This window comes from Tinamus guttatus, unplaced genomic scaffold, assembly GCF_059628265.1.
Source record: "Tinamus guttatus ecotype Peru unplaced genomic scaffold, ASM5962826v1 Tinamus_guttatus_pri_ptg000302l, whole genome shotgun sequence".
In the NCBI taxonomy this organism is placed as follows: domain Eukaryota; kingdom Metazoa; phylum Chordata; class Aves; order Tinamiformes; family Tinamidae; genus Tinamus; species Tinamus guttatus.
In genome coordinates, this window is record NW_028288836.1 from 85,622 (window position 1) to 110,804 (window position 25,183).

The following is a 25,183-nucleotide window of genomic DNA, read 5'->3' on the forward strand; positions in this document are numbered from 1 at the left end:
CAATGCCAGGAAACCTCCTTCTCAGCCTTCATGTAATAATCCTAGCTCTTCCCTGCAATCTCCCAAGTTAGTTTTACTTTCTACTATGGAAGTAACAGGAAAAATAGAGATTTGAAGTCAAAGTGCTGTTGCGACGTGTTTGTTATCCCTAGTGCACCTATTTTGATGTAGGTTTGAAACATTTTCTGGGAAACAGAAATGGCCTTTTGTTTGTGCAAAGCGGGCAGGCAGATGCAAAACATAACTGCTTATTGTGTCTGGCATACCTGGACACCCTGTCTCTTTTTATTTCTTCTTCATAAAATATCCTGGAGTTACTGTGTATGATACAGCGGTCAGAACAAGCTCTATGTGGTTGTTGGTGCTCACAATCCTCATTTTTTTTTTTTTTCCTCCATGCAGGAGATACAACAACGACATGGACTGGCCAACTCGATCTCCTCCTACCTTATCAAACCTGTTCAAAGGATAACAAAATACCAGCTTCTTTTAAAGGTCAGCATTGATTCTAAGTTTTTAATCTGATTCTACTGTTCTTAAGTGGGAAAAGCTTGTGCTGAAATCCAGAGGGCTTTTTTTTACTCTGCACCATGCCTACAGCATCTTGGGCAGCCTCAGATATTGCTGTGGTATTTTCTTAGGAGACCACTGAAAATGAAGAGACATAAATAAGCAACTTTTGTCCAGATTCCTGTAAATCAAGAAGATACCTCTCTACAAATGTTTACACAGAAAATATCATTTGCATTTCCAGAATAAAAACCGTAATTCATGGCCATATAGACAGGCATATTTTGTAATAGTTTCTACAGGAAATTTGTCAATCCAGTAACTATGTTTATGGCATGAAGACTGAAAGAAATCTCCAAGTGCCTGTAAAGCTGTTGCATACACAGTTGTTATTTGTAAGGTTGCATGAAAATATCAGGTAAAGAGTAGCTTAAGTAGTTAAAATTAGTAAAGTCTTTGGAAACCTGTAGCTTTTACTCAACAGATGGATGTCCTGTTGAATAAGCAGCAGTGTTCTTCAGCTATATAGATATAGATATATGTTAGGTGACATTGCTTGTTTTGTAATAGCTTGCTACAAAAGCAGCAATAGCTGTAGTACCTTTCCGCTTTTTAGCTGTCAACTGCCATGAAGTTTTGACATTTTGGGTCAAGTTGCATAGAAATTAGCCTGTCATTCTTAATTGAAACTTACTGTATCTCCTTAAATTCTGTTACAAGGTTTCAGAGTATCCCATTTTACAGCTTCTGTCCATAAATTAGTGCTTATTTGTATATAGAAGTTTTGTCTGAAGGATGCTTTTAACTGTGTAAACCTGCAGTACCTCACTGAATATTTGAAATGACACAATGTGATCCTTTTAGAGGCAATAGTACAGAGCAGGTCATTGGTACAGTGAAGCAAGGATTGACATGGGGGTCCTTCTGGTCCTCTCCTGCTTTCCCTTGTCCTTATGATTTGGCATGGGGGTTGTTCTGGGCCTTCCTGTAGCGCTGCATATGCCACTACTAGCTGTGTCCATGCTTGCCAGAAAGGTACCACATTTAATACAATTTTTTCCATGTGATCTTGTTCAAATTACAAAAGTGGATATGTGGAAGCTTGGGCTGCCCCTTGAAGGGTCGATAGTGGTGAATGTGAAGTATGTTCCTGTATAGCTGGAAAATCAAGAAGATCAAGATATATTTTGCCTGTCAAAAACGGTCCTTTCCTTGCTAGAAGTGGTCCATTCTATTACTCGGGAAACACAGTAGCTGGTGCTCATGTCTGCTTGCCTTTTGCAGGAGCTGCTGACATGCTGTGAAGAAGGTAAAGGTGAGATTAAAGATGGCCTGGAGGTGATGCTCAGTGTGCCAAAGCGAGCCAATGACGCTATGCACCTCAGCATGCTGGAAGGTAGGATTCAATCTGCTTTTTAGTTCAGTCACGTGCTGTATGCTAGTTGGTGTTAGTAACTTTTTAGTTTGCCATATGTTGAAAAGATCTGAAAAAAAAGACATTAATATTGTGTATCCTTATGTGCAGGACTCTCTGCAGCATTTGAAATAGATACAGACTAATACTGTTTTCCAGTGCTGGCCTAAAGCTTAAGCAAATGGTCAGAAATAATGCTTTCAGCTACACTTCCCAACCAAGTATCCTTAACTTTTTTTATATGAGGAGCATAAATGTATTAGAGGTGAATTTTACTGATTTATGTGTTAAATAATTGTCTCCAGCACTCTTATAATTTTCACATCTGTTTACTGCCTGTTCCATAAGAGACTTCTGGTTTAAATGAAATGTATCTGCTGGCAGTAAAATGGCAACATAAGCCAATTTAGCCTGAATCTTAGCCAAAACAGTATAATCATGTTCATGGCAGACACTTGAAGTTGGATGAAACTGTTTCTATGTGCTTAGAACAACTTTCTGCCAAAATCACTTTTTAATTGGCACATTATCGTGTATGATGGTGCCATTGTTTACTTAGTAATAATTTTTTCCTCTTTGGCCATGTTCTTTGAGATGAAAGCATAGCCACCTGAGCTTGCAGTTTCTGAGTGAAGACTTGTTGGTGTTTTCAGTCAATATTCCTTTACCTTCTCTGTGCCTCCTTGAGCAAAATAGATCAACACAGAATTTTCAGTATCGTGCAAGTTACTGTGAAACTTTTTCTCTGACATGTGGTTCTCAATCAGGCGAGCCCTCAAAATTACCTCTGTTCCGTGACCCTAAACAATAGGGATGTCGGTCTGTCTGCAGGATTGCTTCCAAATGCTCTGTTCAGGAGATGGTGTTAGAATAAATGCTGACCAGCAGTGGTAGTAATCTTTTAACCCTGGGAATGTGACTCTGGAGAACATCCTAATCTTTTACATAAGTTGATTTTACAAAAAATCATGTGTGTATAGTTGAGTCATCCCATGTTAGACAAATATAGCAAGCTGAGCACATTTCCTTCTTCTGGCTCGGGAGGTTTTGAGTGAACATCCTGTTAAACTTGCTCCTGATGCTGTCCATACTATGGCCCTGTTTAGAACAGTATGATTTTTTCTGTTGAGTAGGCTGGTGCTGTTCTGTTCAGAGACTATTGGCAAGCAATATCTCTTCAAAACTTGTTTTTATACCGCTCAAAAATATGGTAGACTAGTTTCTGTTCTCCTGCTGTGTATTTAGCTGGGAGAACATGGTGCAACTAGGACAGAAGTAAACTTGTTGGTATTCTCAAACTTGAGCCTTATGGTATATGTCAGGATAAATAACCCAGGTGGTATTTGTTCACTGTGGAGAAGTCTTGGAATGACTAAATTGCAGGCTGGTCATATGGCAAGAGCTCCAAGCTGCCATCTTTCTCTCTCCTGCTGCAACACAGATGCTTGCTTATTACATGCATGATAGGGAAGATGAGCCACCAGAAGAAATGGCATTTGGGAGCTGACTGATGTTGGAACAACTTGATCTACTGCCTGTTTGCTTGGTACTTGCTCACTTCCTACAGTAGCAGAAACCTTGTAAGAAAAAATACTTATTCTGTGATGAAAATGACGAAATGCTGACATAGGAAGATCTGTCACTTATTGGTGAAACACTGCCAGAAGAGTTGTTAGACTTCTTTAACAGTTGAATCTCTAAATTTAGACAGGGACTTGAGTTAGTTAAGTGTAGTAGATCATTATGCTGAAATCAAGTCTTGTTTTGTACCATCCCTTCCTTTGAATCCCGTTTTTTTTGTAAGCTATATTTGATGAAGAAACCAATTTAAAACATAGCTTTTATTTATTTTCTTATATTATTAACTTTTCATAATGAACCTTTCCTTTTTAATTTTCTAGGCTTTGATGAAAATATAGAATCTCAGGGAGAGCTCATCCTTCAAGAGTCCTTCCAAGTGTGGGACCCCAAAACTCTAATTCGAAAGGGCAGAGAGAGGCATCTTTTCCTTTTTGAAATGTCCTTGGTTTTCAGTAAAGAAGTGAAGGACTCCAGCGGGAGGAGCAAATATATTTACAAGAGTAAACTATTCGTAAGTATAGGAGTGTACAAGTCATCATATTTAGAAAACTGTGTCTAGATGGTTAAATGACTAGGCTCGGATGACTGAAGCATGTATTAAGAACCTGAACAACTTGTTCAATGCACTACGAAAATAAATAAATAAAAACTGTAGACTGTGAATCTTAAAGCTTAATGTTTTGTTATGGTTTTGAGGAGACAGAGTAGACTGAAAATAGCTACTGAAGACCAATCTTGGTGCATCATGACTAGAGGAAACCAAGATTGGTTGGACTGATTTTGTTTTAGTTATGTATACGATTGCTGGTTTGTTAAGACTCATTTGTGTAAAGCAGAAGGGTGGAAGGAGTTGAAAGGTTGGCTTCAGCTGCTTTGTTTATATTGCTGTTGCAGTAATCTTCAGGTTGAAGATCTCTTCTGGTGAGTATTCTGCAAATACTGGTCTGGAAAGGCTACACTCCTTGCTATGGAAGGGCTCATTGCAGCGTGTATACTGAGATTAGTAGTCTCACAGTAATGCCTTGTGAATAAAATACTTTTTTATAGTCTATTGAAAGTATGTGAAGGAAACATTTTTTCGCTAAGAACAAGTCTGTCTTGCATTCCCCATCTGTAGTGTGTATGCTTTCCAAAATGTGAACCTGCAATTCATAATCCCCCTGCTGTAGTGTAGTACGACTTGGGTGAGAGAACAGGATTCATGCTCTGTAAATCTAGGTAGCCAAGTGAAAAGAGTGGCTCTCTTGGCTAGCTCTACGTGTACTGAGAGCAAGAGGAGTTTTTAATAGACAATTAAGAACAGCTTGCCTTTTTAGAATAATCCTTCAGAATAGTTTACTCTTCTATGGACTTTATAAAGATATTTCACATAAGTCTAGGTGATATAAATACCAAGGTTTTTTTTTCCCCTGCTTTACTTCCTATCACTTTTCCTTCCCCTCTTTCCATCTCTGTTCAAACTCAAAAAGCTGATTGGTTCAAAACTAATGTTTTGGTTTTTGCTTTGTTTTTCTCCTGTGTTACTTTGCTTTCCCTCCTGACATATTCTGCTGCTTCATTTCAACAATTGTTGACCTTCCTGATACAAGATAGCTAGCAAGTAGCACAGCTGTGCGTGTTTTGTTGTGTGCCCCCAAAAGCTTGAAATAACAGAAGACTTTGGTTTACTGAGGGCAACATCAGCTGCCAGGGCATTTACATGGGAGAAGAGAGGGAGCTGAAAAGCCAGTCCTGTAGGCTCCTCCTGTCAGCTCCTTTGATGGGAACTAAGAGCAGCAATTTTTCTAAGACTTAGGGCTGGAAATATTCAAAATTGACATTGTACCTCGTGTTTAAAATAGAAGCATGCCTTATTGTGTTCGTATCCAACTTGTCAAAATGTCCCATAATGTCAATTGCTTTAGCAATTCTTATAGCTCGATCTGAAATGCATTCAGAAAGATGAATTTGTGTTTACATTGTCCTTTGGCAAAAAGCTGTATTGTTCAGTTACATGTTAGGTACAGAACAACTTTATGGTGTTTGTTTTTCAACATGGCTCCTAGTAGTTTTGCTTAATATCCACCAGTTGCTGTTTTGAAGCAGATTGTTAACAACTTGTCTGGTTCACTGCTCATTATTTTATAGACCTCTACTATATCCTGCCCCAGCTGTAAAACTAGTAATGCTCACAAATATGCTGGTGCTTCTAAATTTACTAGATTTTTAAAAATAAATAGTAATAAAAAAATATAAAAATATAGTAATACTGCCTGGCCCATTCAGACTTTATAGTGCTGCATGCAAATATGGTACTTTGTTTAAATTACCTTGTAATATTGGATTAAGTAATATTGGATTAAGTGTTACATAAGCTTTTTAACACAGGTAAAATAGTCGAAGAGTCAGCTTTAAATGCCTCATAAACTTTACAGTGTCTCAGTGAAGGAGCATCCATTTTAGCAAAAGAGGTGAAATAGAAGGGCTGCATGTTTTTTGTTTTGTTTTCTTTTTTCAGGAAAAAGAAAGCTGGTGTCCCGGTCCGACTAAAATAAAACACATTTTGTTAGAGTCTTTGTCTTCAGGATGTCTTGTAATAAACTGTTGTATTTTGTGAAGCAAATGAGGGCAGATTTCAGCTTCTGGTGTACCTGCAAGATGTAGTCTTAAAACTTTATTCGTAGTGTTTGATAATATAAGAATGTTTATCGCTCTTAAGAGTTACAGATCTTGTAATTTGAGTTAGATTCCCTGGTTTGTGTTTTCTTTTGGCATGGACCCTATATGAGTTGCTTTAATAGGAGAAAATTCACATGACAGAGATATTTTTCCAATTGGAATAACATTTTGGATGATAATTGACTTCAAGATTCTGACATTAAAGCATCGCCCAAAGAGTAACTGTTAATGTGAGTGTCCCTCAAAATTCTCCAGAGTGACTGAATTGATGAATATTCTTCATCCATTTCAGAAGGAAGGAAATGCATTAGGGTAGATTTTTTTTGGCAGAAAACAGATCTGAGGCTTAGCAAAATAGAAAGAGAATTCTCAGATATGTCTTATCTGAGCAAAAACATTAATATCAGTAAGTAGTGAGTGTTCTCTGATGGAAATGAGCAAGGAGGGAAACCAGTACCATCTTCTACTCAGCACTTTTTCTGAGCTACAAGGCTGTTGCTGTCTATTCAAAAGATGTAAAACAAGTCATCTAATATTTCAGATCATAAATACTATTGTTCATTGTAACTTTAGTGGAAATAGTTATTTACTTGCAATTGTTGCTCTAAAATAAATAAATAACGCAAACAGAATAAAGGATTCTTTCAAGAATATGAAATGAAGCCTATATGAATTAGGCTTGAGCTTCTAAGGCTTCCTTTAACAAGCAGAGTTCAGCTGTATGGAATATTGGCACCCCTTTGTGGCTACTGAGACACTTGTTGTGGGGTAATAATCAGTTTTTCTTAATTCCAGACTTCCGAACTGGGTGTCACAGAACATGTAGAAGGAGATCCCTGCAAGTTTGCTCTGTGGGTTGGAAGGACACCAACTTCAGACAACAAAATTGTTCTCAAGGTAAATTTAGTGGATGTGCTTGTAAACTGTACACTGAGTATTGCTGTAGCTGTTACTCATAGCTTTTGGGAAGGCACCAAGCAATGACTTTTGCTGTTTGCCCTAGGACAGGTGCTGACAGGTAGATAATCTTTCCTTGCCTGGAATCACATGTGGCAGGTATCTAACCTAAGGGGCCTGAAAGCAGAGGGGAGTCTGTATAGTTTACCTAACAATTAAACAAAATGACTCTCAACAGAATGGGGTAGGAGAAGGTTTGATCCAGTTTATTCTGCTTTGCTTTCTCCACTGGAATTCTGTAGCTCCAAGGCTTTGGCCACTAACTGACTGAGCAGCTGAGAGGACTTCAGACAAATCATGGCATCAGCACTGTATTTTATGCTCAAGCTACTGCTGCTCATTACTGATGATGCTATTTTCCATTGCCCATATTTTTATTCAAAAACAGAAGCACTAAGAGGGAACTTAAGTGTTTGTGGCTATCAAGCTTTTCTGAAGATAATTGCGTTTGGACGGGAGCAGATAATGCCTGTGAATTCTGAGTCTGGGGAAGTAATCCATGTCAGAAGGGTATCTTACCTGGATCCGTTTTTCTTGTGACTCTTATGTAATCTGTCACCTACTGTTTCAGCTGGAGAACTTGTTTTGTTGTGTTGCTTAGTAATGCTCAGCTTGAATGAAAGGTCATCTTCCCTTTTGCAAGTTACCTAGTGTTAAACTTTATGTTTTCAGATATATTTTTGGTGATTGCACAATACTTAAATTGGTATTTTGAACTCTTATTTTAGGCCAAACTCTTATTACTGGACTTGCTAAAGTAAGTTCATCCACCCTGACTCTTAGTAGTTATCTACTGAGTTTTGGTCTTGGGTCTTCAAGTTAGGATGATTTTTAAATGAACAATATTAGTAATGTTAGGTAGTGTAGAATAGAGTTGTGGGTTCAAAATGAAGGCAACTCACTTGAATTTTCTCTGTTCTGTTTCTCAAAAATAATTCACAAAATCATTCTCTACGCTGTCTTCTTTGTATTCGTTAGCCGATCATGTCCGTGGTTCTCCCAACTCTAATAGTCCATTGTGGGTTTTTGTTTTGCTTTTCTCCTTCCTTATCAAAGGCATCCAGTATAGAGAATAAACAGGACTGGATCAAACACATTCGGGAAGTGATACAAGAAAGGACCATTCATCTGAAAGGAGCACTGAAAGAGCCAATCCACATCCCCAAAACTGCGCCAACAGCAAAACAGAAAGGAAGAAGGTAAGTGATATTTAAAACAATGAGTTCTCCAAGTACACCATTTTAACAGGACTGTTTCCTCTGTCCTGATTAAATTCTCATGGTTTTCAGTGGCTTGCCCAAAACCAAGGGTCGCTGTGGCAGCTTTACTCTGTAATTAATCTTAGATCACCTGTGGTACTGAACAGGTTAAAAATTCTGCGCTGAACAGTCCTTGACTTGTCTAAATTCAGCCATTGTAAATGGAAAGGATTTGGAATTTCAGAATTTTTTTCTTCAGGACAGCCGTGTGATTTAGATGTTTACGATTCTGCATGTGTCATTCCGATTCTTGGTTTTCTTTGAGTTTAAAATGTGGGATCTGCTTACTAAGTGAGGGGTCCCTTTAACTGAGGGATCTGCTTGCTAACTTTGGTAGAGGCTGCACAAGTTTCTTACCATGGTTCTAGCTGGCTTGCCATTGCCTCAACTCCACATGATACGGTCCTTGAACAAAAGAGTCTGTATGCTGTCTCTTTAAAACAACAGAGTATTAAGTGCCGAATATCTGATTTTGGCACCGTTTTGTCTTAGTGCCCACCGTTACATTGCCTAGGTGCCCTTTCTTTAGTGTTGTGGGTAGAAGCTATCATGTTGCAACCCTGATGCTAATACCGTAATGAAAACTGAATTGTTTGTAGAGACGGCGAGGACCTGGACAGTCAGGGAGATGGTAGCAGCCAACCCGATACCATTTCAATTGCTTCCCGAACCTCCCAGAACACATTAGACAGCGATAAGGTGAGTTTCCCACAGGCTGCCCTGTTCTGCCCCTAAATGCTTCATACTCTAATGAGAGTTATTACCTCTGGAGGGGAGGGGTGGAAACATTCCGGTGTGGTCAAGTCTTTGTTAAAAGTAGTGATGTGCAATAAAAATTAAAATTAGATGCAATGAGGGAATTAAGGAGGCGGTCCAAGTCCAATAGATCATAAGGGATTTTTTTTTTTTTTCCAAATTTGAATCCGCTGTCTTCTTATGGATTGGTCAAAGCTTTTCCCCATTTTAAAAATAATGTTTTATTTTAAAATTTCATACTTGGGGCACAGAATTTTTCTTGATCTCAATCTCAGCGAGGCTTTCTGAAAGCGTGCCATGTGCTAATGGTGCTAGCCTGGGGCTGGCCATGGCCATGTGTTAGCTTTGTGAAGGCAAAAATCCCATCCCCATGTTCATAGGGAGTGAGCAGCCCCTATCAAACAGGGGTGGCCTCCCCTGTTAAATAGGGGATCAGAGGAGATGGCTACCCCCTATCAAATCGGGAATGAGTAAGAAAATTAAAACTACTTAAAAACTATTTGAAAGCATGGGTTTCTTCTTGAGGGGGAGGGCGGCCGGTTGGCTTATTATAACACTGGATAAAGTTGGTCAGATGAGCTACTCAAGCTACACAGATAAATAATCAGTGCATAATAGGCAGCTAAGTGAATAGGTTCTCACAGTGCTGTTTCAGCAATTCCCATAGTCATCTAAAAGAGCTGTAATTTTCTGTATTTTGATGTGTCACTTAAAGCCTGTGATCTTTTTTCCCATATGAAAAATAGGAAGACAGACAAAAAGGAAGTACAAAGGTATTTAGGCTTGTTCTGGTATGTGGTAAAAATAACCTATGCTTTGGTCTTGTGTATTTGTACTGAAACTGTTCTGTAGTCTTTGGTTGATTCTTCAGAGGCTATCTATTGGAAAAATGGTTGCTTAGAGCGGGACAAGCATCTTGCAGTGACTTTTGTGTTGCTGCTTTTACTTCCACTGCACTTTACAGCACTATTCCATGCAGCTCATGAGAGTCTTTAACAGGGCTGGCCAAGTGAAATGCCCTCAGGATTGTCTTACTCTGATGTGAAGAGGAGTTCGAGCTTCTTACGAACAACCTGTTTAACAGGAATCATGAGTTAAGGAAGGAGAAATGGGGAGTTTCTAAATATTTACCCAACAAATTAGATTTTAAGGTTGGTTAATGAGCTTGGTGGTGTTAAAATAGCCTGAAGTTTTTGCATTAGTGTATAAAATTCTTGGTAGGCTTTGCTTTGACAAGAAAAACAGACAAGCTCAGATTGAAGACTGAGAAATTGCTTGTCTTATGTATTGTATGTATCTGAGGAAATGTACTACTGTTTCTGCACTCCTTAAAAGTGTACAAATTATCAAGATATCTCTCTATAATATTTAAAATATATGTTTTGGTGTGAATACGAAGGAGAGAATTTTTTTAAACTGCTTAAAATATAAAAGAGAAGTTGCTAAGGAATGGTAACAGACAGAAGGCCAGTGAAATTTGTAGAACATGTTGACACTCTTGCTCAATGTGAGGCAGTCTCTCACTTTATATGTTAAGGATTCTTTTGTTGCACTCTTGGTTTTCTCAGCCCAGAAACTTAAAATATGTTTGGACGTCTTGCTGAGATGGAGCGAAATGATTTAGGGATTGTAGGTGCTGTCGATGTGGTTAGCCAGAAGGAACAATGGGACTTTTCAGTCACATTCATTAAAATTGGAATAGGTCCCAAATGGAGCTGGGATTCCAAACTGAGAAGCATTAAAAATATCAGCTACTTTGGAATAGTGTTAAACAAGTGGTGAAACTGTTTAGCACTGCTATTTCTGAACATTTACATGTTCACCTGTGTCCAGTTTTGTGGTTTTGAAACAAAAAGCCAACAAAAAAACCCAAACTTCTCAAAATAATCAACAGTGAGGTAAAACCTCATTATCTTTACCGTCCTGAGAAGTTATCCAGGGAGGCTATCAAGAATGAAATCCTTTATCAAAAACACTGTTTTTTTTTTCGTCTCCTCGGACATCTATGCTGAAAGAGCTAAAAATCCTTAGCCTGGAGTAAGTGGTTGAGTGTTGTCCTGTAAAACTTTCCTATTTGTATCCTATTTTCTGACATGTTTGGCCATGCCTTAACCACTGAGAATAACTTGGTGATTAGCTTCTACATATTGACTTTTTGGGTTAGAATTGTAAGTTTTGATTGGCTGTAGTTTTGCATGTTGCTTTTCATTAACGATTTAGATGATGCAATAGTTGGCATGTTTATAAAGCTACATCTCCCCCAGTTTAATGCCATATGAAAACTGTATTGGAAAACAGGGTTAGAATTCAAAAACATCTCGTCAAATAGGAGAAATGGATTGTCAAAATACTGTGCAATATAATATGGACACATATAAACTATTGTGAATAGGTGGAAATAATTAACTGCTAACGAAGATGGTGAGAGGATTGAATAATTCCCAAAGCTCTAGAAGTTTTGGAAGATCACAAGCAGAGCATAATTTAACAGTATGATGCAATTATGGAAAGGAGAAAACAAAAGAAACCCAGCAACCTCATACTGGGATATCCAAACAGAATACCAAACTGTAAGACACAAAGTCCTCAGTCTTTGTTCAACCCTCCTAAGTTCTCTCCTAGATACTGCAAGCAGTTTTGAGTACAGCCTTTCAGCAAAGGTGAGGGCCACTGGAAGAGCATCCAGGAAGAAAAGGAAAAAAAAAGCAAACCAAAACAAAAACAAACAAACAAACAAAAAAAAAACTTGATTGATGGTCTACAAGACATAACTTATAATGAAAGACAGAGGAGTTGGAGTTGTTGAGCCTAAAGAGAAAAAAGCAGAAGGAAGAACTGGAGATCTTCAAGAATGTAAAGGCTGTTACTCAGAAGTAAGGTGGTTTAGTGGACAGGACAGGAACACCAATTGCAAAGGCTGGGGAACACTGGAGAACACTGGAGATCTGTGGAATCTGCTTGGATAACTGTTAATGATGTGTCACATAGATGTAGCTGATCATGCTCTGGAGGAAGAGAAAGGGGTAGACTAGGTAATTTCCTAAGATTTATTTCCAGCACTTTTTGCTCCCTTGTATTAGGGAGTACTCTGGTGTATTTATCTGCATATTTTGCAGGACAGGCTAAAACACATGCATAGCACTGGCCCATCCTGAAGACGGGAAGGCATCATGCAGTCCGGGATAAAATGTAAACTTTCTTTTGCTCTATCAAAGCCTCTCAGTTTTCCTAGTGAGTGCCGGTACTGTACCCTTTCCGTAAATACTTCCCCTCCTCCTTTGGCAGCATTCCTTCCCCTTGCCTTCTGCTGGGGCTTGGCTTTCGGGTGGCCGATGGATGAGAGGTGACACTCTGCCCATTCATTCCCCAGCCCCAGAGCGGGATCTAGTTTTAACCCCCTGTTAACCCTGTGGCTCTGCACATAGGAAACGAAATAGAGAGCCTCAAGGAAACCATGTGACGGGTCTGAGACGTTTCTTGGTGTTTGTTTGCTGAGCGGGTAGTAACATGAAATAACCCCAACTATGACTATGGTAGATGAGGAAGTGAGACATTTTTAGAGGAACAGTTATCATAGGGGGTTGCCTTAAATAGTAGAAGTCCTGCTAGCTACTCTGCATGGTCAGTGGAGTAATATTTTATTTTTAACTAATTGTCCTTTGTGCCCAGCTGGTAACATTTTGTACTGCTCTATTTGAAGTTAAATTTCGTTCACATGCTGCTTTAAGTTTGTGTGTAGTGCTTTGGATAATAGAAAAAGGACTGAAGCAGCAGGAGACAAGTATTTAGTTTCTGCCAGCTGAGAACACAGAATAGAGAAAGCTCCCATCAGCAGAAGAGCTTCTAGTTTTCTTTAGAAAAACAAGATGTGTTTCTGAACACACACCTCTTTTCATAGTCCAAAAGCAAGTCTGGGAAGCTACCTGGTCAAATCCTAATACTCTTGTTTGAGCTAGAGCTTGTCTGACCCTTCTTCTCTCCTGCAGTACAATTCTTGCCATTTTAAAATAGGAGTGATAGATTTTCACACTTGAAATAAGTGGGAAATTTTATTCAAAGCTCTCCAGTTTTTTCTTGTTTTTTTCTTTGCCAGCTGTTGTACTCAGCAGCACTGGCAGCAGTGATCTCTTCAGGACCTGCATGGGAGAGGAACACTTAGTGCAGTGTATCTGAATTCAGCAAACGCTACAAGCATATTTAGCCAGTGAATGTGTGCAGTGGAGTTTTCTCTCCACAAATGACAGTGTTTAAAAGGCCTCAGAGATGAGCATAGATGGGGAACATTAAATCTGAGCAACTGCAAGACACTGTGTCCTGTGATTAGTTGCTTAATTAAATCCTGCACCTTTTCAATCTACAGTTCTATTTCTGTCTGCCTTTTGTTTCTTTTCTAGTCTCTGTCTCTCCAGTTTTCATGTTTCAGACATAGCCTCACTTATTTTTATCATGCATGATTAATTCAGTTTACATAAAGGGTTTCTTGAGAAGAACAGATAAAGCACATAAAAACCCCTGTTCAGTCTAAACTTGAGCTTAGGTGGTGGAATAACCCTAACTATTCTCTTTGGTGCGAGTCAGCTTCCCAGTTCTGCTGAGCCTCTCTCCCCTCCAGCCAAAGCCAAGGGCCTTGCCAAATCTGTCCAGCAGCAGCTGTTGAGCAATGAGCTTAATCACAGACACTCCTTGCTCTCCAACTGCATTTAATCAGTGCAAAAGATGAATCCTCTTTTGGAAAGTGTATTATGGAGAGGAAAAAAAAAGATGAGGATGAGATGAGAAAGAAAAACAGTGCTTTCTAACCCTTCCAGCTGCAGGAAGGATGAATGGCTGTTCTCAGAGGTGGGATAGTTGGGAAATACTCTGTCTGAACTGGTTCCTTTGTGAGCATAGCCTATGCTTAGAGATGGGCTGTGAAAAATACAGGAGGCCACATCTGGAGCACTGTATCCAGTTCTGGGCTCCACAGTACAAGAGGGATGTGGAGCTGCTGGAGAGAGTCCAGCGCAGGGCTACAAGGATGATCAGGGGCCTGGAACATCTGCCCTATGAGGAGAGGCTGAGGGAGCTGGGCCTGTTCAGCCTGGAGAAGAGAAGGCTGAGAGGGGATCTGATCAGTGTCTATAAGTACCTCAAGGGAGGGAGTGAGGAGGATGGTGCTGGCCTCTTTTCACTGGTGGCCACCAAGAGAACTAGAGGTCATGGCCACAAACTGAAGCATCAAAAGTTCCACAGGAACTTAAGGAAAAAAATTTTAACAGTGAGGGTGACAGAGCGCTGGAACAGGCTGCCCAGAGAGGTTGTGGAGTCTCCTTCTCTGGAGATCTTCAAAACCCGCTTGGACGCAGTCCTGTGCCACGTGCTCTAGGTGACCCTGTGTGTGCAGGGGGGTTGGACTAGATGACCTCTAGAGGCCCCTTCCAACCTTAAGCATTCTATGATTGTTTTGGGTGTTTTAGGCAGCAGTAGTAAAACTATGTACTGACTCGCATCTCAGAGCTTGCATGTTTGCAAGTGGGTGCAACTAGCATTCACATGCAGGCAGTGCACACCGTGTGCTGAAGTGTGAGTGCAAATTGAGCACGGGGCAGGGGGAATCCTGACAAACTAGGATATCCCATTCCCATGTAGTCTCAATGACTGATTATTCAGTAGTCTCTGACATAACCTGTGACAGCCTTTTTCATTGGACTTTAATACCTTTTAAAGTACTTGCTGATCATTAAGTCTGAGAACCTAGGGTTTTTTCCATTAGGGGAAGGAAAAGAAATAACATCCATATTATAGCTAAATGCATCTGCTCGCAAAATGTATTTTAATCTCTATTTGCAGGAAGTGGAGGGTCAAAAAAGCAACTAGAGCCCCCAAGATATGTTCCTGTGGGTATTTAGGAGAAAATCTGCCTAAATGCAATTTCTGCAAAGTCTCTATTTATTACTGTGTTGGTGCTTTCAGCCACTGGGGGAGGGATCTAGATTTTCCTGAGAAAAGTCTACATTGGACACCTCGTGAAGTCATACTCTGTTGGCTTTTTCATAGACCCCATCAGGCACACACATGTTTTCAATTGTTTCTGAGTTTGTCTGAAGAAGGCTGTAGCATAAATCAATACCAGAAAACAAGGAAAAGCACTCAGCTTTTTCCCCTTTGACATAGTTTACATAGACAGAAAAAGTAATATAACACGGAGGAAGAGGGAAGGGAATGAGAAACTTTTAGTGAGGGCGAAGGTACATGTTTCAAAAATGTACACCTCATAATTTGGGCACTGGAACTGCCTGGAGAGATGTAGTAGAGGCAACGAGATTAATTTTTACTCTGTGGGTGTAACCTGATTTATTTTCTTGAAATACTAGATAAGAGGGGAAGAACACTCTTGTGTATCCCCTGCATCCCCCTGCAAAGCGAAGTTTTTCCTTCCTCCTGTGCACCCACACAACGAAGGGCAGCTGGTGAGAGAGTGAGAGAGCCTGGGAAAGCTCTGGAGCTGCTCCAGGCCAGGCTGCCTGCTAGGAGTCATGGCCTGGGCCTGGCTGCAGGCTTGAGGAAGAGAAGGCTGGAATTAGCCTTTGAGTCCTGCTGCTTTCTTGTTGTCTCCTCTAAAACTTGCCTTTGATAATATGCAGTGGCAACGTAAAGTAAAGCTTGCGCTTGGCATTTCACTTTAAGACATTTAAATAAAATAGTAAATAATGATGCCAGTCTCATCCCTCATTTCCCTGAAACTCATGAGACTTAGCTGGCAATCAGGTAACAGCATAAATGTAACAATAGTCAAAGCCTAGTGTGACAGGAATTATGTATAATATGTCAGTGTAGCAGAAATCATGTATCATATGTCAGGATAGCAGGAATAATGTATAGTATGTTGATGTAGTGTATGCTTCTGTATTTGTCAAAGAGCAGTGTTACCTCTCTGGGTTGGAGTTTAATGACTTGGTCTACACTACTAAATCCCTAAAGCTGGAGGATTTAAAACCAGCGGAGATCAATTAGGAATGTTGCACCGGAGCAGTCTGAATCGCTGCAGTCCCAAGTAGCCTGGAGCACTCTTGCCATATTGAAGGAGAGGGAATTCTCTGAGCAGTCATTGTTTAGTTAAGTTAGATGTATGTTCCAGCCCTGTGAAATTTTGGGAGCTTTGCAAAATTCAGATAATTTTCATTTTATTATTAAAGCATATGAATCAAAGACAGGCAGCTTAGGCAAAGTAATTCTAATGAGGTGTTTTGGGTGACAAGAAGGACCCTGAGCTCTTGATCTCTTCCTTCAAGTTTGTGTGCATTCATTTGGGGAATTGGCAAAAAGGTGAAAACCAGGAGCCTACGGGGGGTATCTGTCAGGGTTAAGTATTTGGGAGCCTTGCTGGAAGAAGTTTATGCTGATTTTTGTATTTATATATTGTATATTCTGGGTTATTTTGTGATTTGTTTATGTAGGGAGTAGACTGTGAATGGGATGGGAATGGGCCAGTCACCTTATTCCAAAAAGGTGACATTCTCCTTTTAAATTACAAGATCCAGAGCCAATGAGTGATTCTATTTAGTAATAATCTGGCTTTTTGTTGCCAGTTATCACCTATAATATGTATTCTGAAGTGCCTACTTAAGCTTTTAGGGTAGCGAGTTTAGCAAGAAAAACGGCTCAAGTCCTCCACCCAGTACTGACACAGCCAATGTACTTTGAACAAGGGCTGAGATGAGCGGGGTTAAAATATGTAGGAGAACATTAGAACTGTCTCATTGTGAAGGTACATCCTCCTAATGAGGAAAGTCCCAGGAGCTGCTTATCTCACCCAAAGCGTGCACGCTGCCGGGAATCCCAACTAGGTAGCGGTGCGCGTGGGAAGGGGCGATCGCGAACGCTCACCTGCCTTCTGGTGTTTGCTGTTCCCCGCAGCTGTCGGGCGGCTGCGAGCTGACCGTGGTCATCCACGACTTCACGGCCTGCAACAGCAACGAGCTGACCATCCGCCGGGGCCAGACCGTGGAGGTGCTGGAGCGGCCCCATGACAAGCCCGACTGGTGCCTCGTGCGCACCACGGATCGCTCGCCGGCCGCCGAAGGCCTCGTCCCCTGTGGCTCCCTCTGCATCGCTCACTCGCGCAGCAGCATGGAGATGGAGGGCATTTTCAACCACAAAGGTAGGAAGCAATGAAAAAACAAAACAAAACAGCTCTCAATGGGGCATGCTTCAGGTAGCGCCGTGTTGTCATGTCTCCTTACTGCAGTGAACAGGTTAAATATGTGCACTCATACTGCCACTGGAATTGGCTATTTGTGTGTTTTGTTTTGTTTAACTGGAGCAGCAGTGGCAAAATTCATTCCATTTTCCAGTGCAACTCTGAAATCTTTACTTTTTTATTCTCTTTCCAGAGGCAGGAAAGAATGCACCTCTGAAGGTTGCAATAAAGATAGGTTAATTTTTTTATGATTTTTAAGATTTTGCTACATGGCAGTTCCTTTGCTCAGATTCTTCCATTAGGAGCATACACACCAGGAACTTCTTGGATGCCAGGCCATGAAGTAGAAGTCCGAAGGATTTAGCTGTGTGGTTGGAATACTTTTTTGACCTCCTGTATGCTGTAACCCTTTGGGTGGAGAAAGTATACAGCTGTTTTGATGATAACATTGGAAATGGCATTTAGGCCTCGCTAAAACATTTCTTCCTTTGACAAGGGGAATGAAATTGTGGAAATGTTAGCTGTTACGGGCTTTTTTTTTTTTCTTGTGTTTTCTTTTCTTTTTTGAACGATGCTTAGAGAATTGATAAAAGTCCTGTTTCCTTTGGAGCTAGGGGATTTTACTTTTGAATGTGGAGAATTTTATTAGGAGAGACAGATTCTGCTGAACAATATGTAAGTAATGTGGAGAGTACTGAGCCTGTCAGACTCCTAAGGGGCTCTGTGCAACAGAGACATAACTATTTTCCTCTTTAAGAGGAAAACGTTTTGTCTCTTACAAATTAAACCGACTTAATATGTATTTCTTTCTGCCTCTAGCATTTGTATGAGGGGAATGAAGTGGAAAGTTCATTTAGTTTTTTTGACGTATTGGTTTTAAAAGAGAGCATTAGTTGTATTAATAAAGCAAACTGGCAGACAAGAGAAGACTCATGCTAGAATCAAGACTGTTTGTGGAGCTGCCATCGGAGGTGACTTCTGTTTCTGTCTCTGCCATGGGCTTCATGCGTGATGTTATGGCACATCATGTAAGCCCTAGCTGTTAAGATGCAGCTGCTAACTGTTTATGCCCATTTTGTTTGCTGGGTGTCAGGCTTCAGGAGTTGGAAGTTTGGTTTGCAGAACTTCCAATGCACGTGACTGCAGCTGAAATCAGTGTGAACTGTCTTGAACATACAAATTCCTTGATACAATTAAGGCATGTGGAAAAAAATGGGCTTCATACTGAGCACTTGAAACTGCTTGATGCTTTTGAGTTCAGTTTGTGCCTCAATACTTTGTCCCTTGAAGGAGTTGATAATGTTCATGTATTTCACAGAAATGAAACAAAATTAGTAGAACATTTTGATTTTATTTTTCTCTCCTGTAGTGAAAAGTACCTCTAACAATGCCATAGAGGAACTGCTCATTCTTGCTTAAATGCTGGGCTTGCTTGAGGATCTTAAAGAAGGCATTGGGGAAAATGCTAATCAGAAGAGTGGGGAAAAAATTGATGATCTCAGTTTTTAAGTATTGGGTTTTTTTTGTGGGCATTGATTGAAGTAGGTGTTGTTCAGGAAAAGAACAAGTGAATGACTTGCATAACTTAAGGCGTTCTCATGCACTTGAGTGGTCAACTTTCACATGTTGTATTTCCCAAATTTTCAGTGTTGTATTCTGCAACTTTATTTTTTTAATATAGGTACTTCCAGTTTTTGAATGATTCAACAAATGAGAATTTTGACCTCTGGAATCTGTAGGTCTGAAAGTGTGTGATGTGTGAGGCTCTGTGTGTAAGCATTTTAAGTCTGAGTATTTCTGTACAGTTCATGGGTTAAGCCACATGAAGTAGGTATGAGTTTGGAAATTCTGTAGGTCTGGCATCCCAAGTTGCTGTTAGAGGACACCTTAAAGCAGGAAGGTTTTACATAACTGCAAAGGTAATCGACAGATAATTCACTACACCACCACCAGGAATAAAATAAGAAATGGCAGGATGGCTGTTTGTGTTTGAGGGTTTTTTTTTTTGAGCATTTAGCCTATATGAATGAAGGTTTTCAGTGAGTGAGTCAATTCAGAGTGTTTCTAGTATCATTTGCACTTCATAGTTCTCTTAGTAACATCTTTTCATCTTAGTAATTTCTGTGAAACTGCATTCAAAGTTCCATAATTTGCACTGTAGTCCCTACAATTTTCACCTTTCCAACAGTATCATCTGTTTGCCAACTGAACAAACAAATAGGCAAACCAAGAAAACCAGTATCAGAGCTGGAGTGAGCTTCAAAGGTCTGAAATGGCAAACCTCCTATTTTGCAGCTAAATCCTAAATTGTGCAAAACCAGTTTTCATTACTGAGCAGAGAAATGTTGGGCGACATTTAATGCCTTCAGATGTCTGAAATGTGGACTATTTGAAATAGGGTGACCTGAACAATTAGGAAAGAAGACAGTATGTTCAGTGTAATGTTCCTTGTCCCCTCTTTATCTATCAACCACAAAACTATCTTATTCTCCTGTTGTTAGGAGACAAGAGGTGACAGTCCGAAAAATGACCTGCGATTTACCCACAGACTCACAGGCTGGTTGAGGTTGGCAGGGACCTCTAGAGATCTAGTCCAACCCTCCTGCTCCGGCACAGAGCCGCATCCAAGCGGGTTTGGAAGATCTCCAGAGACGGAGACTCCACAATCTCTCTGGGCAGCCTGTTCCAGGGTTCTGTCACCCTCACAGTAAGGAAGTTCTTCCTCATATTGAGATTAAACTTCCTATGTTTCAACTTCATCTCCTGACCTCCATGTTCAAGAAGGTAAAAATCCAAATGTACAAAACATCAACTCCAGTTATCAAAGATTTTGATTCTGACTCATATCCAAATCCTGAAGCAAAATAGACCAATAGACCAAAACAGTGCCTATGCCTCCAAATACAATCACATTTGGTCTCCTTTCATATCCTCATCCTATGTCCTTGCATTTAGCCAAGCAAATATCTCTACAGAGCTCCCATGAAAGTTTGTTTGTGCTACTTGTCTTCAAAGTGTCTTTAATATTTGAAATATCAAAGGTCAGTATCAATGGGTAAAAACTTGCATTGAGATACTTAAATTTTCAGAGTTTTGTAGCAGTTAAGACAGCAGATATTTTATTGGTAATGGGAAGCATTACATAGAGAAAAGGCATTAGGTGGATAGTCACTTTGGGGAAGGGTTGATTGCAGATTCCAGACCTCTTGCTCACTGCTGGATATGAAATCTATTTTTATAAATTATTTGGGTCATTTAGTCAATCTGTCATATGGCTTACAGATGAGTACATTTTTAAAAATCTAAATCCCTTTTATAATAAAGACGACAAACAAGTGGGTAGGAAAGAGGGTGAATAACAGTTGGGGCACTCCGCAAAAAAGGTAATTACTGGCTTTGGAAGAACATGTTTTTCACAAGTAATACATAAGGCAATGCATTTTTTTTCTTTTTTTCTGTGATTCTCCAAATGTTATTGGAAATAATCAAGAGAATTCTTGTTTAATGCTTTTTCCTTTTTTAATGAGCTTTCTTCTCACTCTATTGAAAATTGTTTTTATATGGATTTTACTTTCTTGGCAGAACATTTATACAGTCACAAAGTTTTGAGTAAAAGGCAACGGACAGGCTTTCTGGAGCCAAATTGAACTTGTAAACTGAAGAAATGCAGGAAGGGGCATCACAAATTGTTTGCAAATCTCATACCCATTTAGACTGCAGGTTTGCTGACCTTTCCACCTTGATGGGTGCTTTTAAAGCCTGAAGGATTTGGCCTAGTCCTTCATCTCCCACCCTGTAAGTGCCCTTGACTGAAGAGCTACAAGGATTGCAAGATAGGGCTCATGAGGTGGGCAGTTGCCATCTGCCCTCCCTTTCAGGGTTTTTTTTTGGGGGGGAGGAAAGTGAAGGGGCATTTTATAATATAGGTCACTGAGTGGGATAAGACAGAAACTTGCAAGTTGTTATGTTTTTTTAAGTTTACTTTTTACAGCTGGAAAACTTATCTTCCAAAGGGTAATTTTAGACGGAAGGAGAGATAGTAAAGGTCCAGTGCATCACGTATGACCAAGAGCTGTGGATGTTCTGGCTGCGAAATGCCGTTTTCACCTTCAATCCAGGTGCTGCCACATACGGAGAGGCGGCTCCGTACAGCCACAGCACAGAGGGATTTGCTCAGGTAAAAGAGAGAAATGCTCTGGGTAGGTTAAGAAGGGCTCCCTGTTTCAAGGGGCAGCAAAGGAGCCGAAGATGGTGACTTTCGCAGCAGTTGTTTGCTTAGAGCAGAGGGAGGCAGCGGAGGGGGAAGGCTTGTTGTTCCAGAGCTGTGAGCGAGCAGAGCGTGGGCCGCAAGCAAGGACGGGGACCCCGCGGTGGCCGCGGGCCAGGCCGACACCGCCTGCAGCTGCAGGAAATGGAAACGCTGCGGCCGAGGCCACCGGGGAGAACGCGGGCAGCGAGGGGCGTGTTTGCTGCCTTGCCGTGGGGCCTCGCGCTTCCCAGGACAGCGGAAAGAGAAGGAATCAGATTCTCCTGCTCAGGCAGGTCAGATCAGACGCAGAAGTTGCACAGAGCGATGTGCTCAAGTAGATCAAGGCGCTGTATCTGTTGAATACGTGTTGAATCAACTGCCTGCTAATAAAGCTTGCACAGCGGGCTTTCCATCCAGGTAGTCAGGTGTTAGGAAGTCTCCTAGGGCTTTCTCACCTCATGCTGGAAAGCTGAGTCCAAATTAGCCAATAAATTGGAAAAGCCTTTCTGCATTTTTGGTTCAATCTAGTTGTCAGGGGCCTTTGAAAATGTGCAGAAGTGCAGGGGTTTCATTAGCTGAAGGTCAGCTTCCTATCAGTTGTTCTGAAAGCCTAATAAATCATAAACTTCCATGTAGTCCCCAGTTTTTTGCCAAAAGGCATTTAGACTAACAGTGACAGAGGTAGTTGATGTGTGTGCTGGGTGTGTGGCTTTGTAAACCATGTACCTGTGCAGGAAATAAAAATAAAATAGCTACAATATAAAAGTGGACGAAGAATTCTATATCCTGACTTTCTCACCTTGTGGTTTTCAGTTAAGAACATGTTTTGAGCATAAGTATATCTAAATAAAATATGAGCCCTGGACTGTTCTATTAGATCATAACCATTGCACAGAGCTTTGTAGCCAAGCTGCATCAGATGGTCAGAGTCAGCAGCCAAATTCTAATTTACCCGTGAATAAGCCGCAAGGTTTGCATGAATTCATTCTCTTGTGTTTTTCAGCCCTAAACTGTCCTGAGTTGTAACAATTTTAATGGAAGTCACAGTTTAAATTTCTGAAAGAGTTCTGTATTAAAGGAGTTTATACATGCTCTGAAACTTAAGGGGATTGCTTTCTACATCTGCTGCTAACTTAGGCACTGTTCTCTTACTATAACTCAATCCAGATAGACTTGTCTGATGTATCTGTATTTTCAGTGTTGACTCTATGTGGGTGTATGTGGTTTCTTGATCTCTGAAAACTTTTTGTCCTGTTTGGGAATTCAGCATTATATCAGAGAGAGAGAGAGAGGAGAAATTTCTAGTTGTCTTGAGCATACTTTTGGCCCCAGGCAGCTGACAAATTTATTTCCCTTCTTATAAATCCTAACTGGAAAGGAAGTAAGTGTGTCAAAGTATCTGCTTCAGAATAGATGTATTTGCACAGCTGATCTTTGGATGGTATGAGGTGGTCATAAACCAGCGATTCTCGTGGCTTTAGATTGCTCAAGGGAGTTATTTTGCTTGCAATTAACCTTTCTCTGACAGCAGTCTCTTTCTAACCAGGATTTGGAGGCATAACAGAGTATAAACCAAAGTGATATGCTATAAATATCATGAGTATGTTGCAACTGAAGAAAAACATCCTGGAATGTTGTTTCTTTCCCTAATCATCCCATTTCAGGTGCAACAAATTGTTTAAACGTTGTTTCAATGTTAGGAGCTGCTTGTTACCCTTGTATTGTTTTGGACTAAGTCAAACTTCAGAGCTTGTGCTGACCTGCCGAAAGCAACCCCCGGATTTCTCTTCCATCTCTGTGAGTAGCTTGGTGAGAAAAGGGAGACTGGGGCTAGAGCATTTCATAGGAAGTGAAGGTGCTTCTAGGGACACGGAAGTCATCGTGGCTGCACAGCAACTGGCCTGTTTGTGAGAGCTAGTGAGGAGTTTCTGGTGCTTTCTTTTGTACTTCGTCTTGTTATTCGTATTTGAGGGCCATATGAGCATTTTTATGTAACGAGTTTGTCTTCTGTCACAGAGCTGTGTAATGCTGACAGTGGCCATGAGGTCTTCTGTTCTTTTTCTGCCATTCTAGTTTTCAAGAATTTTTGCTACTTGTGTTAGTATTCTTAACTTTGGTTTTGGGAGGGGTATCTGTGTTTTCTGCTTCATAGAGAAGAGAAAATGGGAGAGGAGTTGGCTTGGGTGGATTTCTTGGGCACTCTGTTTTGGCGGTCTCCACATCATCATCTACTGTCACACTTTTCCTGCTAAGAGAAGCAGCAGTGACTTATGCCAATTCTGCTTTTGTGAGTAGGCTGTTGAAAGTGTGTGTGTTGTTGAATTAGTTTGACTTCTTCCTCCAATTAAATAATATGATATTAGTCATTAGTAAGTATTACTTGTGCTAAAGCAGAAATGATGCATCACTTTTAATGCAGTTGTGTCATAGTTACTAAGAGATGTGCTTGCCCTCTCATGTGAATTGATGGCATTGGATTCAAGTCACCATTATACCATGTTTTTACTACTTTTGCTAGTATAAATTCCTTGATGCAAATCCAGTCTGGCTCGTGCTTGTGTTTCTTTTAGCTTTCAAAGTTGAGTGCAATTAGCAACAGGTATTTCTCTATGTGGGACAGTTACTGAACTTGAATTATTTCCTTTCTAATGGGAATTACACAGAAGAGATAAAATTTTCATAACAAGTTGTGCGAAAGAAAGATCTTGAAGAAGAAAGCAAGACTCAGTAGCAAAAACATAAATCAAGTGTAAACAAGGAAGTGAGGACTAAAGAAAGGAATTAGTTGAGCACAGTGAAAAAATATTTTAGGCAATATCAAGCAGAAGAGCTTTATTTATGGTGACAGCCACTCAATCCTGAATTGCGTGTTGTAGTTATCTCAGTAGCTACTCATTGACACCTGACTTGGTGGCTGTTCCATCCTAGAGCATTTTCTGCTCCCCTCTTCTATTTCTTTTCACGTGCAATTAAATACAAGCACTCTAAATTGCTGGTCATTAGAGCAGGCTTAGGTGTTTTATTCTTTCATCTTAGAGGTACAGGAAGACTACGTGCAATTGTGCCAGGCGCGTTCTAGAAACACTGGCTCAGAGCTCAAAGGCTCAAGGGCTATGGTAATACCTACAGAAAATGTACTTATGCTAAAGGTACACACTGTATTATTTTGTATAAGGTTTGCTTGGTTAAACAACAGTCTTTCATTCTTGAAGGCAGTAATCTCATGTTTTTGTCACCAAGAGCCATTCCTGTTAAGATAGAGAGTCAGAGTGTTTAGCCATTTTTGTATGGTTCAGGAACTTAACACTGAATATTACCAATATAAAACGCTCACCAAGGTGACATGCTTTGTCCAGGAAAAACAGGAAAAGTCAGAAAGTTTGCGACAAGTAACAAAAACGCGCTCACCTGAACTCTTAACTGCAGTCCCACTGGAAACTCGTCGTCTTAAATGATGGCAGTTGCTTTCTAAAATATCTGAAGTATAGGATTAGACTGGCTATTTCACAACTACATTCTTACAGTTCTAATCAGTGGCAGTGATGTGAGTTGAACTGTGTGACCATTGGCTTTTTGTTTCAGACCTACATTATTTTCGGCAGGGGGAAGTAAAATCTGTA

At 40.3% G+C, this 25,183-nt stretch overlaps 1 protein-coding gene across 1 annotated transcript in view; it reads left to right on the forward strand.

Annotated features, from left to right (window-relative positions):
• Nucleotides 1-25,183, forward strand: part of TRIO (trio Rho guanine nucleotide exchange factor) — a 167,382-nt gene that overhangs the window by 82,870 nt on the left and 59,329 nt on the right. The window contains exons 27-33 of the mRNA XM_088528145.1: nt 403-495; nt 1,795-1,906; nt 3,826-4,016; nt 6,959-7,060; nt 8,177-8,319; nt 8,979-9,078; nt 17,032-17,275. Coding sequence (XP_088384271.1) covers nt 403-495; nt 1,795-1,906; nt 3,826-4,016; nt 6,959-7,060; nt 8,177-8,319; nt 8,979-9,078; nt 17,032-17,275 — 985 coding nt within the window. The remainder of the gene's footprint in view (nt 1-402; nt 496-1,794; nt 1,907-3,825; nt 4,017-6,958; nt 7,061-8,176; nt 8,320-8,978; nt 9,079-17,031; nt 17,276-25,183) is intronic.